The sequence below is a fragment of the Benincasa hispida genome, chromosome 4, assembly GCF_027475165.1.
Source record: "Benincasa hispida cultivar pf3 chromosome 4, pf3_genome.v1.1, whole genome shotgun sequence".
NCBI lineage: Eukaryota > Viridiplantae > Streptophyta > Magnoliopsida > Cucurbitales > Cucurbitaceae > Benincasa > Benincasa hispida.
The window spans coordinates 20,409,282-20,428,714 of record NC_143481.1 but is presented as its reverse complement, the minus strand read 5'-3'; the positions used below and the strand labels follow the sequence as shown (position 1 = coordinate 20,428,714).

At 38.4% G+C, this 19,433-nt stretch overlaps 1 protein-coding gene across 1 annotated transcript; it reads left to right on the top strand.

Moving 5' to 3' along the window:
• The first annotated feature begins 17,413 nt into the window (after positions 1-17,413).
• Positions 17,414-17,947, top strand: LOC120076124 (uncharacterized). Its single transcript, XM_039029901.1, has 2 exons — positions 17,414-17,500; positions 17,576-17,947. The coding sequence occupies exons 1-2, from the start codon at positions 17,414-17,416 to the stop codon at positions 17,945-17,947; spliced, it is 459 nt and encodes a 152-aa protein (XP_038885829.1).
• Positions 17,948-19,433: the final 1,486 nt, after the last annotated feature.

Below are 19,433 nucleotides of genomic sequence, written 5' to 3'. Positions count from 1 at the left end.
TTGAGCTCTATAAATAGAGACTTAGAGCCCAAATTCAAGGCATCCGAGCTTCTGCCTTAAGGAAGATCTTTGTGATCACAGATAAGAGCATGAGTAAGAAATTCTTTGAGAGTTCTTCATTCCTTCAACCCATTTCGAGTGACGACCGGAGCTTTGCCAGAGTTAGGGCTCGAGAGAGACTACTCCATCGCCCATCCATGGCACCACCGGCAACCTTGACATACATCTGATGGAAGCAAGAGATTGCCTACATCTAGTCCTCCACCTCTCTTGTTATCTTTGTAGTGTATTACATTTTGGCTTAAGACATTAAGACATTTTATAATCAATGCATCTCTTTATTTCCTTCGACACCATCTTCATTATCTTCTTCTTTGTCATTGTTTAGTTATCAAAGGCGGTCGCATACTCAATCGTGTAGCCTAGAGATAGAACCCATGTAGCAACCCACCGAGAGGTGTACGTTGTGCGAGCAAAGCGAGTCAATCCTTTTTACTTAGTGCGAGGCTATCACAATGCTTGTCTATGAGATGATTAACCGCGATTAACTGCCCGAGAGGGTAAGTAGTGGAACTCACTAAGCAATGTAAGCAGTGTTCATAAAGATAAGAATATTCTTATGCTCAATGCAACCGTGTGTTATAGAGATATAAGCATGTGGTCGACCATCAAGAGGTGTGCAACGCATTAGTGTGGCGAACTAGGATTACCCTTGCGATCAAGCTTAATGATGCGGAGAATTTATCCCCTCCACCATTCTATTTATTTTTCTTGCATCTTATTACGCGTTAACAATTGCCACGTCTCTACCAATTCTCATAGTCATACTTCCATTGCTCAATCTGTTTAGTTAGAAGTAGGAGTAGCGCATAGTTTTTTTTAACTTCTTTTTTCTTTTATTCATCGCCTCAAATGCATTGCTTCACAACATTTAGTTACAAGTATCTAAGTTTGACCTCGGATCATCCCGAGAAACTTGCATTCTCGTTATACTTGGTGAGAAAGCAAGAAAACTTGTGGTAGGAACACATGGTCATGATGCGTGGAAAATGGAGAGTAAATATGCATGCATCTTATGATATGCGTTCATTCTCCATGCGTCACTGGTCATACGTTGGACTAAGAAATATGCAATATGAATTTAAGAATATATGCGATGACCATGCATTCCCGTCACAAGTTTTCTTGCTCTCTTGCCAAGTATAACGGATTGCAAGTTTCTCGGGGTGATCCGAGGTCGAACTCAAGGACTTGTAACTAATGTTGCGAAGTGATGTGTTTATGGTGAAGAATAAAAGAATAATGAAGTTAAAGGACTATGCGCTACTCCTACTCCTAACTAAACAGATTAAGCATTGGAAGTATGACTATGAGAGTTGGTAGAGACTCGGCAACTGTTAACTCGTAATAAGATGCATGGAAAAATAGATAAAATAATGGAAGGGATAACTTCACCGCATCATTAAGCTTGATCGCAAACCCCAGCCAACACAAGTTATGTGATCATGCTATACATAAATATACGATTCCTATTTTTAGGATGCATGCGATGCATATGCGAAAATGTCGATAGGGCTTATGTCTAAGTCTCTATTCTTGCTTATGCGATCTAACTCATATAAGACAAGGTGACTGCATACTACCATATCCTATTTCTATGGCGCATGTGCTGTGTAAATAGCAAATAGAACTTATTCCTAAGCTTCTACCCTTGCTTATGCAATCCAATCTGACTCTCTCAAGCCTAGATTTGGTCTTTAGACTACTCTCCCAAGTATGTCCAAATGAAGACAAGATGATCATATAAAGCATGGTTGAACATAAGATTATTCCTATCTCTAGGAACACTGCTTACTTTGCTTAGTGAGTTCCACTACTTACCCTCTTGAGCAGTTAGTCACCGCTGATCAACTCATAGATAAGCATTGCGATCGCTCATAGACAAGCGTTGCTACAACCTCACACTAAGCAAAGAGGATTTACTCACTATACTTGCGTAATGCACACCTCTCGATCGTTTGCTACATGCTTCATAAGTCTATGCCACATGATTGAGTATGCGATACTCTTGCAATCTTACTTAGTTTGTTGCAATGAAAAGTAAAGGGTGATAAAGAAGAAGTAAATGAAGATGGGATCGAAGGAAATAAAGAGATGCATTGATTACAAAATATATTAATGTCTTAAGCCAAAATGTAATATAATATAGAGATAGAAGAGATATGAAGGGATAGATGTAGGCAATCTATTGCTTCCATCAGATGTGTGTCAAGGCTGCTGGTGGTGCCATGGAAAGACGATGGAGTAGTCTCTCTCGAGATCTATCTCCAACAAAGCTCCGGTCGTCACTCGGAATGGGTGAAGGAATGAAGAAATCTCAAAGAATGTCTTCTCATGCTTTCATATGTGATCACAAGGATCTGCCTTAAGGCAGAAGCTCAGATGCCTTGAATTGGGGCTCTAAGGCTCTATTTATAGAGCTCAATCGCCGATAGCACTAATGGTCCCACTCTGAGTCTCTTCCACTAACGGCGCGATGGACCTACTCTAAATCTTTGCTACTAATGGTGTGGTAGGTGAAATGTCAACATCATCTTTTTGATACTCCCAAGGTATGCATTCATAATTGGTTTCCAAAGTACCATCGCATTCCACCACCCTTGCGATCACCCTTCTATCATGGTTATCACTCTGTAGCCGCAACCTTCATGCGATGGATGCATGCGATTATCAGCCACAACATCCATGAGATGAACGTACGCGATCACCCTTGCGATGATCTGGGATTCACCGCATGCAATCGGTTCCTGCGATAGCTACAAAAGGTAGACATTTTGATGCAGAATAACGCATAATATTGGGTTAGCCGAGATTTTCAATGCTGATCGACGCAAGTTCACTTTTCACATGAATTCTTAGTATAATCACCGCATATTCTACTTGTTATCTCTCATAATTCTAAATAAAAGGCTATAATAACTTACATTTCTACTAGTTATCAGGTCATCACATATATTCTTAAACACATATTGCATATTTCTTAGTCCAACGCATGACCATTGACGCATGGAGATCAACGCATATCATAAGATGCATGCATATTTACTCTCCCTTTTTCATGCATCAGATCTCTTACCGAAGAGCTCCATGAGCGCATTCGGATCGCTCTAATTTCACCGTGACTAAAATACACAATATACATTTAAAAGCACAATTATGCAAACAAACATTAATTATCGACATGCTTTGAACAAGAAATTACAAGGGAGAGTGTTGCCATACTAGTTGAAGAAGGTCTTTAAACTTCGGAACTCAATGCAGCGGAAAAATCTACCCGATCAACCAACGCCCAACAGATGCATCAACTGCAGCAGCACGAACAACTGAAAACTCACGAACGCAACGGGGACGACACCAATAGAAAAGAGCCCAGGTATTCTCGGAGTGAGAACCCAAAGCGTGGTCTTTGGTGAGTTTGGTAGAGGAAGAAGGAAGAACAGATCGTGTAGGCGATAAGCAAGTGGGAGTGAAAAAGACGCTATCATATAGCAAGATGCTTAGGAGAAATTACACGATTGTGTAGGTTTTACTGAACGATTGTTTAGGAAAAGATATACGATTGTTTAGCTAACACGGTAAACTATACGATCGTTTAGGAACTAGCATGCGATCATTTAGGTGCGAGGTGGACGATCGTTTAGGTACAGAGCGACTATCGTATAAGCTCTCGAGATTAAGCAATCGATTACGTTTTTAGACTAACGCGCTCTTTTATCTCTATTTTTTTCGGACGACCAGTTGAAAATTGAAACACATTTCATTTTAGTTCATCGGTTACAATAACCGATGCTCTTCCACTAACACACGTCTAAACGTGATTTTGGCTTAATCATCATATAATTAACCAATTAAAATATTAATAAATATAATCATATTATATTTTTACCCTATAGTTTGATATCACATATCTACTATAGTAATTTCCTCTACTTGATATAAATCATATTTATATCTAATTTCCTCCAAAATAATGTATCTCATACATTTAGCCAACTGTATCATATATAATTAACCAGTCCAATTATATCATATATAATTGAACTTTCTCTTGTCAATTTGAACATTTCGAATTAACCCAAACACTGATTCTCAACTTTATCCAAGCTACCCAAGGGACCTAATGGACTTGTGGCTCAAAGCTCCAACGGTCCATGAATAGCTCACTAAACTCTTTAGCTACGAGATCCACCATCCGTTAACTGTCAGGCATTCCACTAAAGACCAACAACTGAACTTTTTTTACCATAGATATATTTCTGTGTCCATCGGATATAACCAGCCATGAGAACGATGACCCTTCACAGATGCTGGTAAGTGCAGTTAGGCCAAAATACCGTTTTGCCCTTGTAGTTACATCTCACTTCTTAAGTACCACTGATTCCTCTAATGAACAATACAACATAGTCCAACTATGTGTGAACACCTCTCAGGCCAAGAGAAGGTGTGTGGCGCCATATCGTTCAAGCCCTGGAATCAGCCCTTAAGGGAGCTATCTATCTACTTACCCCTACCTCGGGGAAGGAGTGAATTCCGTCTTATGTAGTTGAGTTTCCAGCTCTCAAATCAAACGAATCCCCAAAATGGTAGGTTTGAATTGGCGACCTAGCCACTCGCACCCATACAGATCAAAGGACCACCCTTAATGGTAGGAATTCCCAACTCACTCAGGATTTAGGTCATGTTACCTATGGTCATCCTAGTGAAGTGAAGTCTCTGTCATGAACGATGTTATATAACGAGACGTTAACACTTCGTGGTCAGGTCTTATACAAACTCTTCGTATAGGACGCCCCCGCTCACATGTCCCCAACACGAATGATCAGGATCAAACTATCTATGACAAGTCACAACACTTTTGACCATTCCATAAAGCGGGCCACATCCGTAGCGTTACCAGGATAAGGTTTCCCTCCTATATCCATATACTACAGACCATTTTAGTTATCACTCAAGACATGATCCACTTGTATGTCACCACATACATACTTGAGTCACATACAGATGACCATGGATTTTATGTTTATTGTTGTCACACCTCGCCCTAGATCACCCTCTTAGCCTAGAGAAGGGCGTGACTGCATCAGTTATGAACCCTTAGGCTGACATTTACTGCCTAAAAACTCTTGCGAAATAACTCTGATACCAAATACAAATTATATGCAACAGGACGGCTGTAGGCTCACAATTTATTAACTTAGAAACTTAATATGTTTAGAGTAATTACAATATTAGATTTACAAGTCCCAAAACCCACAAACCCTAGTCCCTATATGAACAATAGTAACATGTGTACAATATTAATCGTAACCACCTAGCAAACGTTTACAAGTCTTTTAGTCCTTTAGTGGAAGAGTAGATATCGAGCTGTCTTTAGAGGATTTGACCTCTACCTGTGGGGGGAAAAAAACAAAAACATTTGAAAATGGGGTGAGCTTACGCCTAGTGAGTGACCGAAAAAACATAGTAAATTCTCATGCATAATTTCAGAAAATAGTTTTATCTGAAATATAAACGTTTGCAACATAAATATTTTTCAAGCGTAAATTATATAAAACTGTTTTAAACATAAAACAGTAAAATTATTTCTCAAGTCAAAGTACTGTATATTTGGTAAAATAATCCCAACACCAACTACTAGTCTAGAGAGAACCCTTTTGCTCAATCTCTGACTTTATTCACCTGTGGCCACACTAAGTACCTTCACACATTAGGTACTATTGCTTAGATACCTTCTCCTTGTACTTCAGTATCGAGCTATTAGGATACCTTTTCCAACGTACTTCAGTATCCCGTTGGCTTGGTACCTTCTCAAACGTACTTCAGTACCAATAGATACCTTCTCCTTGTACTTCAATATCTAGTTGGGTGGATGCCTTCTCCTTGTACTTCGACATCGCATTTTACCAAAACTATTTATAAACAACTTTTCTCTTAAAAGCATGTACCATATAACCTATATACAACATGGCTTTAAAGATGGTAACGCATGCTGGATAAAATCAATACATATACATATGTAAATAGTTTTTCAACAATATGCATGCGTTCAAATCACAATTCAAACTTGTTTGGAAACCACTTTAGAAAACTAGTAGGCATGAGAATTATTTTTGCAAACATGCTTTCTGTAAAACGTTTGTAATCAAAACAACTTAAAAACGTTTTAGTTCGAAAACATTTTAGCCAGTCACCTCGAATTCTTAGGAACTTTTCACTCTAGTAGCTCCTCAGGTCCCTTTTTCACCCCTAGAATTCAGATTCAACTTACAACTTAGATTACTCATAGTTTCGGACCTTATTTAGAAATAATTCCTTGTACAAACTTATTCTAAAATGTCTTAGGAATCTTACCCTAAACTTTCAGCTTAGAATTTCTCGTGGTTTGGCCGGAATCTCAAAATCTTCAAGACTGGCTTAGACTGATCTGACAGTCTGACCCTTCTATTTTCTTCTCAACCTCCAGCCCAGTTCCTTTAAGTCTTTTCCTCCGACAACCCTATTATGAAAACTAGACTTTGAGAGCTTTCAGATGGCTTTGAAATCACTCCAAACACACAAGTAGATTGGAAGATCTCCTCATCCAAAATTGACATATTCCTCTAAACTCTCACTGCCCTCTACTTTCTCTACGAAATTTATGATTTTTGTGTGAAAATGAAATCCCAACTCCCTATTTGTAGGCGTTCAAATTGCTCGTGGGATTGACAGCACCTACTTGGCTGCATGTCCAAATGTTTAATCCTCCCTTTATCAACGTAAGCTGACTTAACCTTGATTCAATGTGTTCTTCCCAAACGCATCCAAACAATTTCTTAGGGTTTAAGAATTTCTCTTAATCGGACACCTAGATTTTAATTGACGTTTGCCCTTACGTCTTAAAGCTTTGTTTGTATTCAAATTAGGGTTTTTACATGCATAATCCACCCCAACGCGTCCAAATACATCACCCAAAAGCTTGCTCGGCCGTTCAATGCATAGGCGAGGCATGGGCGTGACGTTCGAATCAGACAAAGAAAGGCTAACGCATAGGCGCTCTCGCTCTTTCTGCTCTCAACAGTGTCGCTCTCTCCCACTTTCTCACTGGTCTCGCTCTTTTCACTCTCACTCTCTCTAGCAATCTCGCTGGTCAGCTCTCTTCAATCTCGCTCTCTCCAGCTTTCTCTCCAACTTTTCTCTCCACTCTCGCTCTCTCCAGCTTTCTCGCTGGTCTCGCTTTCTCCCATCTTCTATCCAATCTCGCTCTCTCCCATTTCCTTTCCAATCTCGCTGGTCTCGATCTCAATGATCTCGCTCTCTCCATCTTTCGCTACTGTGACAAATGTTCCCTGTATATTTTTTTTTACCCATTTACTCACAACTTAATGATATTTTTACACGGATCTTCCAGGATAATTCCAAAATAATATTTTCTATATTTTTCCTTAATTCCTTACTCCGTACTTCATCTAATTTTTCATACTTAGCCGTATTCTTCCCCGAATTTTCCAAACTCAATCTTCATATTATTCCACATTAATTCCACGTACTTAATTTCTATATTTATTCCCAATATTTTCCCCCAACTTTTCCAATATTATTTTCTCCTTTCAAATCTCCATTCCTTCTTTCACCAATCACACTAACTGTTTTCAGCAACCTATTTATTATACAAATTTCATTACAATTTTACCAATTAAAGCTCAACTTAAATTATTCAAGGAAATCTACTTAACACTTCGAAATTTCTTTCCCCTTAACTTAGGATCTAACTTTCACTTAGTTAATTCCTTTTATCACTTGCTTAAGTAAGGAAAATAGAAATCCGGGTTTCACAATTGGTTTGTGGTAAAATAAATAAAATAAGCAACTGAGCAAAAATACAAGATGTTAAGTAAATATCATATATTATACAACACGAGCGTTCGTACAAACTGTTTATAAACTATAGGACACGAAACTTTAGGGCATCAACCCCAACATTACGTAGACGATATCGTACTCATTGGGAATGATGTAGGTCTACTGACTGACATAAAACAGTGGCTGGCAGGCTAATTCCAAATGAAAGATTTGAGAAAGGCGCAGTTTGTTTTGGGCATTAAGATATTTAGGGATCGTAAGAACAAATCGCTAGCCTTATCTCAGGCATCGTACATTGACAAGATTCGTGTCAAGTATTCGATGCAAAACTCCAAGAGAGGTTTGCTACCTGTTAGGCATGGAGTTGTCTTGTCTAAGGAATAGTGTCCTAAGACACCTTAAAAAGTTGAAGAGATGAGACGGACCCCTATGCATCGACTGTTGGTAGCCTGATGTATGCAATGTTATGTACTAGACCTGACATTTGCTATGTGGTGGGGATCGTCAGTAGATATCAGTCTAATCCAGGATTAGATCATCGAGAAGTTGTTAAAACCATCATAAAATATCATAGAAGAATGAGGGACTACATGATTGTGTATGGGTCTAAGGATTTGATCTACAGGATACACTAACTCTGATTTTAAGACTGATAGGGATTCTAGGAAATCTACTTCAGGATCATTGTTTACTCTGACTAGAAAAGCTCTAGTCTAGAGAAGCACAAAGTAGTGGTGCGTTGCTAACTCCAGTATGGAGGCAAAATATATAGCAGCTTATGAAGCTTTCAAGGAGGCTATTTGGCTCAGGTCATTCTTAACTAATCTAGAAGTTGTTCCAGACATGTCAACGCTCATCACCTTTTATTGTGATAATAGTGGTGTTGTGGCTAATTCCAGGGAGCCTAGAAGCCACAAGCGTGGAAAGCATATTGAGCAAAAGTATCACTTGATTTAGGAGATTGTGCATCAAGCGAATGTGATCATCACGTCGTTTGTCCGTTTACAAAGGTTTTCATGGCTAAGGTGTTTGAGGGTCACCTGGAGAGGCTGGGTTTGCGAGACAGGTTGCATCTAGTCTAGGGCAAGTAGGAGATTTTACTAGGCATGTATCGTATGTTTGTTAGCTCTCAAAAAGAGCTAATTTTATGTCCTTAATTCTTCTATTTTGGATGATTCTTGTGTTCTATTTGTTTTATTTTGTAGGAGAATTGATCCAGTGGAGCAAGTACGCTGTGGAGATAAAAGTTCAAGCCAAAAGAATGAAAAATTTGGAGTCAAATGACCAAAATGAGCGAATATGTCAAAAAAAGACCAAAGTGCCCTGTTTTAGCATTGCAGCGCTCATAAATTACCCGTGTCCAATGCTTGCTTGACATTTGAAGATAGTAAGCTGGTGTGCAGGGCAGTGTTGCAATGCTACCCCGATCGTTACAACCTCCGAAGATAGACAACGCCACTGTTATGACACCACCCCAATGCGCTAGCCAACCGCTGAAAGGCAAAATGGTCCACATTGCAACACTATGAACTTCAACGGACAATCCTCCTCCGCACGTGCACAATCGAGCATTAGTGCTCATTTCAACATTGCATTAAATCTATAAATTGATGTTTTTGGATTCAACCGAGGTAAAGAAAAATAGAGCTTGAAGACGTTCTTGGGAGATGATGGAATTGCTAGGCAAATTTCATCATATTCAGCCATCTTTCTACATCTTTGATTTATTTTTCAATATTCTTATGTTAAGCTAGGTAAACTTTTCTTGGGATTAGTTGTATGTTTAAATTCTTGAAGGAATTCTAGTTAATTTACAAAATTGTTGTGAATTCGATGGGATGATTTGATTTAATTTTAATAGAATTTTTATGAATTGATCTAACAAATTATTTTATTGAAATTCTTGTTTGCAAATTCATCATAGCCTATGCAATATTGATTGATTTAGTTGCAAAAATTAGGGTCACATGTGTAAAGTCTAGACTTTTTCTGACCAAACTCATGTATGCCCTAATTTAATCATTCCCAATTAATCATGCTACAAGATATGGCTATCTGGCTTGTAGTATGTCTCAGCGATTGAACCCTTTCGTAATACAATTCGGGTTTAACTTGTATTTCGCTAAGAAAGAAAAGTTGTAAATTGAATTAGGGTTAATTTGTTTAATATCGAATTTGGCTAATTGGGTTGTTAGATTTTCTAATAGGTTGAGGGGTTCACAGATTTAGTACAATTAATTGGTGCCTAATGATAGAAATATTAAACATATACACTAATCCCAAGGCTTTTTTTATTGATTTAATCCAACCCTTTTTACGTACTCAATTTTGTTTCTTTACGTTGCATGTTAATTTTTCGTCATTATTTTCACAAATCCAATTAAACCCTAGTCATATGGAATTCTCTAATTAACCTGGCTAGTCATTAGTTTCCCTGTGGATTCAACCCCATTCTTATTGTTTTACTGCGTTTGTGGGTATAAGTATAGAATCGATGAATTTATTTCTTTGTTTGTGTTAGTTAGCATGTGCAACAACATTTCTGTTAAATTTGAACCTCGAGCAAATTGGCGTCATTTTCAGGGAAACTTGGCAACTAGCCTAGGGGATTTTAGGATTCGAAACAAAAAAAAAGTGTTGTTGATTTTCTTTGGTTTATGACCTGCTCCTCTAGAAGTGTAGATCTTACTTTTGTTGTAGATATTAACCAAGAGGAAAGGATAATCCGAAGGAGGCGCTGAAAAGAGACATCGGAAGAAGGAAACCAACAAGTTGCTGACAACACAATAGGAGCAATGGGAGAAGAAGTTTGAGAGAAAACTCAAAGGGAGCTGGAAGAACCAGACATGGATCAACAGCCCCTTTGCATAGTCTTTCCTCCTACCACCATACCGTTTGAGCTTAAGCCAAAGCTAATAAACCTGTTGCCAACCTTCGGAGGGATAGCAAGAGAGAACCCTCAACACATCAAGGACTTCCATATGGTGTGTGTAAGTATGTGACCTCATGGAGTTACAAAAGAAAAACTAAACCTTAGGGCTTTTCCTTTCTCATTACAAGATGATGTTAAGGATTGGTTGTACTACTTAGCTCCAGAGTTGATAACTACTTTGAATGAACTAAAAAAGAAATTTTTCGAAATTTTTTTTCCAACTTCTAGAGACCATTCAATTAGAAAAGACATCTATGGAATTAAAAAATTTGTAGGTGAAACCGTGTTTGAATACTGAAAAAGATACAAAAGATTATATGCTAGTTTCCCCTACCACCAGATTTTCTGATCAGTTGTTAATTGAATATTTCTATAATGGTTTACTATCTAGTGACAGAAGTATTGGGATTGGTGTCTTAATTCTCCTGGAGTTTCGTCGTTCGTAATCATATACATTGTTTTATGAATAAAATAAATGTTATTTCATTCTGGCATTTACTCATATCCAATAAACAAAGCTCCATGGTTATCTTATGTAAACTTAAGCATGTATATGTGATATACAAGTGGATCATGTCTTAAGTGATAACCTAGATAGATCTGTAGTATAAGGATTAAGGTGGGATACCTATCCTGGTGACACTACGATGACTCACTTTGTAGAGGTTTGCAAGTGTTGTAAACTACTAAAAATGGTAGATCGTGACCATTCATGTGGAGACATGCGAGCAGGGGTGTCCTATACAAAGAGTTTGTATAAGACTGGACCACGAGATGACTAGACTCTTTATATAACGCCGTTGGTACTAGAGACTTACATCTCACCTAAATGACTATAGGTGACACGACCTCAATCCTGAGTGTTTTGGGAACTCCTTCCTTTGAGGGCGGTTCTTTGATTAGTATGGGTGAGAGTGGCCAGATTGCCAACTCAACATGCCTACCTTTTTGGGGACTTGTCTGATCTGGGAGCTGGGAACTCACTTACACAAGATGGAATTCACTCCTTCCCCGAAGCAGGGGTAAGTAGAAAGATTGCTACAGGGGCACAATTGCTACAGGGAAACATGCCTACCTTAAGGGTTGATTCATGGGCTTGAACATAGTGGCCAAACCTTCTCTTTGGAAGAGAGGACTCAGTCATAGTAGGACTATGACTTATGTTCATTAGAGGATTCAGTGGTACTTAAGGAGTTAGATGTTACTACAGGGGCACAATGGTTATTGGCTGAGCTGTACTTACGAGCGATCTGTGAAGGGTTGTCGCATTTTTGATTGGTTAAGATGGACACATAATATATCTGTGGTAAGGAGAGTTTAGCTGTCGATCTTTAGTGGAGTGCTTGGCAGTTAACGGATGGTGGATCCGTGACTAAAGAGTTTAGTCAGTTATTCATGTACCATTGGAGCTTCAAGCTACAGGTTCATAAGGTCCCCCTTGGTAGCTCAATAGATTCAAGTTGAGGATCAGTTCTTGGTGTTGATTTGAAATGTTCAAATTGACAAGAGGTAATTCGATTATATATGATATGATCGGTATGGTGTATGAGTTACATCTAGTGGAGGATTAAAGTAAATGAGATTTACATTAAGTGCCATGAAATAGAAAAAAAACTATGATTTGTATGTTTCATGAGATGAAATATTAAAACTATAGGTTATAAACATATTATGATAAGTTAGTTATCTTTTATATTTATAATCAATTGAGTGGGAGGTTATTGGTGGTTTCATGGTAACCGTGAGATAAAAGAAAAAATGTTTTTCTAATTTTAGTAAGATTTGCAAAGAAGCAAAGATTTGAGATTTTCCAATCTCGAAAAATTACTCACTGAGAGTTGACAAGTAAATAAGATTTACTAAGCAACAGCTTGGAGTTAGCTAGACGATCGTGGAGTGTTCTTAGGCGATAGATAATCAGCTAAGCGATGAGCTAAACGGTCGCATAACTTTTGCTAGACGATCGCTTTGCTTTTCCTAAACAATTGGGCATCGACCTATATGATAGATTATTCCATCTCCCACTTGCTCAATCATTTACATGATTGTGGTTTCTTCGTTTTTCTGCCTCAAACCAAGTCCACACAGAGCCTATTCTCTGGATTCTCACATCGAGAATACCAAGGTAGCCTTTTTTGTTGTGTTATACTCAACTCGAAATTGTCAAGGTTCTATGGAGGCCGTTCATGGTGTTCGGGGTGTTCGGACCTTGGCGATCGCTTAGTTCAAGTGCGCGGTGTTCGTGCAGTGTAGCGGTCATATTGGACGTGTGTTCGTGTGTTGCTGTGATCGAGTGTTCGTGATCAAGGAGCTTGAAGATGAGTTTACAAAAGTGTGTAGATTTTTGTCCTTGATTTTTTGTATAGCATGCTGTAATTTCTATATTTTAGCATAACCGTATGTTTCCGTTTGTGATTGTAATTGTAAAGTTCATATACAATTGTAATTTGGAATGATCTTTCCGCTGCTCATGGAAATCCTCTTATTCAATTTCCTTCAAGAAGTTCCATTGAATCTATTGCTGGAGGTGCTCTTTCTGATAAGACACCTAGGGAGGCCTAGGAATTAATCTCATGCATGGTTGAAAATGATCAAAATTTTGGGACTAAGGCAACTGAATCTGACTCACTTGCTAATTCTGAGGTAAAGGAATTAAGATCTCAACTCTCTAATTTGAATTCTCTTGTGACACAGATGGCCCAAGGAGGAGTAGCTCAAGTGAAACCTTGTGGAGCCTGTGGAGTGATAGGGCACGCCTTTGAAGCATGTCCCTAAGCCCAAGTTAATGAAGTTGGGGGTTATCATAGGAAATATGACCCTCATGCTCTAGTTATAAACTAGGATGGCGAGATCACCCTAATCTCAAATGGGGAGGTTAAGGCCATGGTCAAAGGCATAATAGTTCCAATCACTCCTATCAACTGTCATCATCCTCTTCAGATCTGTCGTTAGAAGATATTGTCAAATCTTTGTCTGACCATTCCTTAAAATTCCAGCAAGATATCTAGCAGCTGCAAAAAGACTCCCTCTAGTTATCACAGGATACCAAGGCTTGGCAGTAGGAAACTAGAACGATAGCAAATTTAAGCTCTCACGTCACACAATTAGTTGCTGTGGTGGGTCGTTTAGAAAGCAAGGGACGGGAAAGCTACTTGCTCCGCCAGACTATGCCAATGTGAGTACCATCACACTCAGGAGTGGTAAGGAGCTTCCATCACCCATACCCTCATCAGACACCTCGCCTCTACCTAGTTAGCCCAATGAAGAAGTCTAGCAAGGTGAGAAAAATGAGACTAAACCCGAGGCACGCCTACCTACCCCTAAGGTAAGTATTTCTCCCTTGCCTTCAGTTGAACCTTACATATCTAAGGCTCATTTTCCTAGTAGGTTGGTGAAACTGAAGTAGGACAACAAGGATGAAGACTTGATCGAAATGTTTAAAAATGTTCAAATCAATATTCCCTTCTTGAATGCGATTCAACATATTCCTAGGTACACTAAGTTCCTCAAGGAACTTTGCACCAAGAAGAGGATAGGTAAGGATAAGGAGCGGGTTGCGGTAAGTAAAAATATTTTGGCTTTGCTTAAACATAATATGCCTGAGAAATGTTGAGACACAGGTATGTTTACTTTACCTTGTGTCATTGGTAGTAGAGTCATTCGTCATGCCATGCTTGATCTAGGGGCTTCTATTAATGTCATGCCTTATCATGTGTATGAAGATCTTAAATTAAAGGATTAACAAAGAATTGTTGTGTGTATCCAATTGTCTGATAGATCTTACATTCAACCCTTAAGGATAGTTGAGGATGTATTGTTGCAAGTTAAAAAATTGATTTCCCTATTGATTTCTATATTTTGAAAATGGATGAGGTTTCTTCCTCTTCTTCTTCTACAATTCTGTTAGGTAGACCCTTTATGAAAACTGCAAAAAAAAATTATGTTGATAAGGGTTTTCTTTCTGTAAAGTTTGATGGAGAAGTGGTTGCATTCAATATCTATGATGCTATGAAATTTCCTGAGGAATATCTATCCTTTTATATGATTGAAATACAAGATTTAGTGGATGAGATTGTTTTGCAAGATAGTGATGATGACTCTGTTAAGTTGATTGCTCCACATATTGATTTGGATTTGCATGACTTGCATGATCTATCCCTCCCTTCTATTGATGTTAGCAACCATCAGGAACCTTTTTCCGATGTTGTCAATTTGCAAGTACAAGAGATTGAGTTGAAAGCTCTCCTAAATCATTTGAAAGACATGTACCTCGGGGAAGGAAACACCTTTCTAGTTATAATCTCTAAGGAGTTGACACCCACCCAAGAGGAATCTTTAGTTGAGACCTTGAAAATTATAAGAAGGCCATTGGGTGGACTCTTGATGATCTTAAGAGAGTAAGTCATTCTCTGTGCCTGCACAAAAAAACCTTGGAGGAAGGAGCCAAAGCCATAGTTCAACCACTAAGAAGGCTCAATCCCACGATGAAGGACGTTGTTCTCAATGAAATTATCAAGCTAAATGAGGTTGGCATAATTTACCTAGTTCCTGACATTAAATGTGTTAGTCCTATTCATGTGGTACTAAAGAAGACCAGCATGAAAATTGTGGAAAACGATAAAGGTGAGATGGTTCCGATGCGCGTCCAAAACGGATGGAAGATGTGCATCGACTTTCGAAAGCTCAATGAGATAACTAAAAAGGATCACTTTCCTATCTCGTTTCTTGACCAGATGGTGGAATGGCTTGTCAAGAAGGCATTATTTTATTTTCTTGATAGGTTCTCGGGATTTTACCAAATCCCAATCGCTCAAGAGAACCAAGAAAAGACTACCTTCACTTGCACTTACGGGACCTACACCTTTAAGAGAATGCCATTCGGGCTTTGCAATGCCCCAGGTATGTTCCAAAGGTGTATGATGAGTATTTTTTCTGATTTCATAGAAAAGTGCATTGAGGTTTTCATCGATGATTTTACAGTTTACGGAGAGTCTTTCGATGATTGTCTCCATAATCTTGGTCTTATGTTGAAATGTTGCATTGAAACTAATCTTGTACTGAATTATGAGAAGTGTCATTTTATGGCTTCACATGGCAATGTTCTAGGACAACTAGTTTATGCTAAGGGAATTGAGGTAGACAAGGCAAAGATAGATGTTATTGCTAATCTACCTTATCCTACTTGTATCAGGGAGATTTGTTCTTTTCTTGGTAGCACAGGTTTTTACAGACATTTCATCAAGGATTTTTTGAAGTTGGCTTTACCACTATCCACATTGTTGTAGAAGGCTGTGCTTTTTGAGTTTGACAAGGAGTGTTAAAAGGCCTTTGACACTTCGAAGGAAAAGTTGACTTCCACCTCGATTCTTCAGCCCCCACGATGGGATATTCTGTTTGAGATAATGTGTGGTGCTAGTAATCTAGTAGTGGGAGTAGTTTTGGGAAAACGAGTTGACAAGAAAAGTCATGTTATATGCTTCACATCGAAGACCCTAAATCCTACCCATTTTAACTACACCACAACTGAAAAAGAGTTCTTGGCAATTGTTTTCACTTTAGACAAACTTCGCTCTTACATTCTTGGCTTTCCTATTACTATTTATATTGACCATTTTGCTCTTAGGTACCTCATGACCAAGAATGAGTCTAAGCCTCGACTTATTCGATGGATGCTTCTTCTTCAGGAGTTTGCCTAATTCCAATTATGCTTCTTCTTCAGGTACCTCAGACCATTTGAACATGATTATGCAAGAAGAGGATCTTATGCCTGTACGAGAGGATTTCCCTGATGAGTTTCTATTTCAGATCGCCACATTGATGCCATGGTGTGTTGACATGATAAATTTTCTTGTGTCAGGTAAGTTCCCTTATGATATGCCTAGTTTTAGGAAGGCTAAACTAAGGAGTGACTCGAAATACTTTGTTTAGGACCCAACATACCTTTGGAAAATTTGCTCAAACCAAATAGTTTAGAGGTGTGTCCTCAATAAGGAATTTGAGTCTGTACTTTCATTTTGTCATAAGATGACGTGTGAAGGGCATTTTAGCCCTAAAAGGACTGCTAGGAAGGTTTTAGATAGTGGTTTGATCTGTGACTCTCTATTTGCTGACTGCTTTGCATTTTGTAAATCTTGTGAGAAATGTTAGAGGTTAGGATCTTTGTCTAGGAGAAACAAAATGCCACTTAACTCTATTATTATGTGTGAGGTTTTCGATGTCTAGGGTGTGGATTTCATGGAACCCTTTCCTTCTTCCTATGGGTATTTATATATACTCTTAGCCGTTGATTATGTATCGAAGTGGGTTGAGGCTATCCCCGCTAGGACTAACAATATTACTGTTGTTTCAAGATTTTTAAGGGCTAACATCTTTTCTAGGTTTGGTATTCCTCGAGCCATAATCAGTGATAAGGGTTTGCACTTTTGTAATCGAACCATTGAGACTCTTATCAGGAAGTATGGAGTTCATCATCAAGTTGCTACTCCGTACCACCTTCAGACGAATGGCCAAGCAGAAATATCCAATCGAGAGGTCAATAGTATCCTTGAGAAAACTGTTAACCCTACGAGGAAGGATTGAAACATGCGCCTCGACGATGCTCTTTGGGCTTACATAACTGCTTTCAAAACTCCCATTAGGAGAACGCCCTTCAAGCTTGTCTATGGCATGGTGTGCCATTTGTCGGTAGAGGTCGAGCACAAGGCCTATTGGGCGGTTAAGCTATGAAATATGAATTTAGCTTAGGCTGGTGAAGAAAGGCTTTTGGAACTACAAGAATTGAAGGAATTACATCTTGAAGACTCTAAGAACTCGAGACTCTACAAGGAAAAGAAAAAGCTAATTCACGATAAGGGTCTTGCAAAGAAAGAGTGTAGGGTCGGTCAGAAAGTGTTGCTTTACAATTCGCACCTCTTACTTATGCCCGGTAAGCTTAAGTCAAAATGGCTTAGTCCTTTTGAGACTATTAATGTGTTTCCCTATGGTGTAGTTGAGAATAGAAGCCTTGAGACTGGAAAGGAGTTTAAGGTAAACAGGCACCGCCTCAAGATCTTCAATGAAGGGAAAGTCAACTCACCTCGCTCGAGTTTTCTGTTGAATTCACTCTCAATCACTTAAGCTCGTCCCTACCCAACGTCGAGCAAAAAACGTTAAATGCTGCGCTTTCTGGAGGCAGCCAGGTGTTAAAATTTACATGCTTTAGTTTCTTTTTCTTTGTTTCTTTTTTTGAATAAGTTGAAAGATTGGCTGATTACACTTATTTTTCTTCATAGGAAAATCATACTTTTGGCTCTTGAAAGGATAGGTTTCCTTTGATCATGCTTGTGTCCAATTCCAAAGGATTTTTTTTCTATTCCCCTAGTCCCCTCTTTTTGTCCTTAACATGAATTATAGCTTAGGTATACATTAAGGACAATACATATTTCTAAAGTTGGGGGTGGGCAAAGTATGTTTCTTGATTTTCTGATTTTGTGCATACCCTATACCAATTGCTTTGTGATAGTTTGATGTTTGAATGTTTTGTTCGCTCTATTTGTCATTTCCTCTTGATGACAAGTTGATGATGCACTCATTAGGTTGTATGTTTTTTTAAATAAAATGGAAATTCTTTCATGATTTTGAGCTTTTTATAAAAATCTTTTCATGAAGCCAATGCAAATGAACCTAGGTTGAAAAAATTTTCTTTATAAATCCCTCAAAAGTCTTAAAAATGAGTTATCCATCCCAGATTTTTGTTGTCACCTCAAAAGGCCCCTTTTTAGCTTGGGAGTAACCTTTAATGCCTGAGAGCAAAATACAGTGAGAAAATAGTGGCCTTGTGTGCAAGTAAAATAAATAAAGGGAAGTAAACTAGTTGCTAAATTGAAAAAAAAAAATGCATAAAAAGGAGGAATATATCGGCGTGCCTGCAAAAAAATAGCGTGTGTGTGTGCATGTATGAGGCCCGTGAGATTAGCAAGAACTACCTCCGCTGTGTCTAGTTAGGGCCTGCGAGAAAAGGGTAATAGGTTCCCGGCAGTGGGGTATGAAAGCTAGCCTCTAGGTAAAATAAATTCCCTCTACGTTTTGCGTGTGTGAGTTTTAAGCACTCTTGGCTAGTGTTGCTCTTTGATTAGCAAGAACAGTATATCTTGGGTTGATAACCAAGCTAGAGTAGAGGGAAGATGAAATGGGAGTTGGATAAAACTTTTCTGTGAGCTTTTCGATTTATGAAAAATTTTCCATGCCTTAGTATTCATTCATATATGGCTTTGGTTGTAACTTATTATTATTTTTATTTATTATTTTTTTTATAATAAGTCTCAATTGAGTGATTAGATGAATTTGGATTATATTGAGATTTATTGTGCGACCCTAAGGATTGTTGAGACTTGAGATAGGATTCGATAACTGAATGAACAATTTTTTGTCAATTGCATGATTGAGTGTTATGACCTTGCTCGGGATGATCAAGAACTAAGTTGGAGATGTTTGTTAGCTCTCAAAAAGAGCTAATTTTATGTCCTTAATTCTTCTATTTTGGATTATTTTTGTGTTCTATTTGTTTTATTTTGTAGGAGAATTGATTTAGTGGAGCAAGTATGCTACAGAGATGAAAGATTGA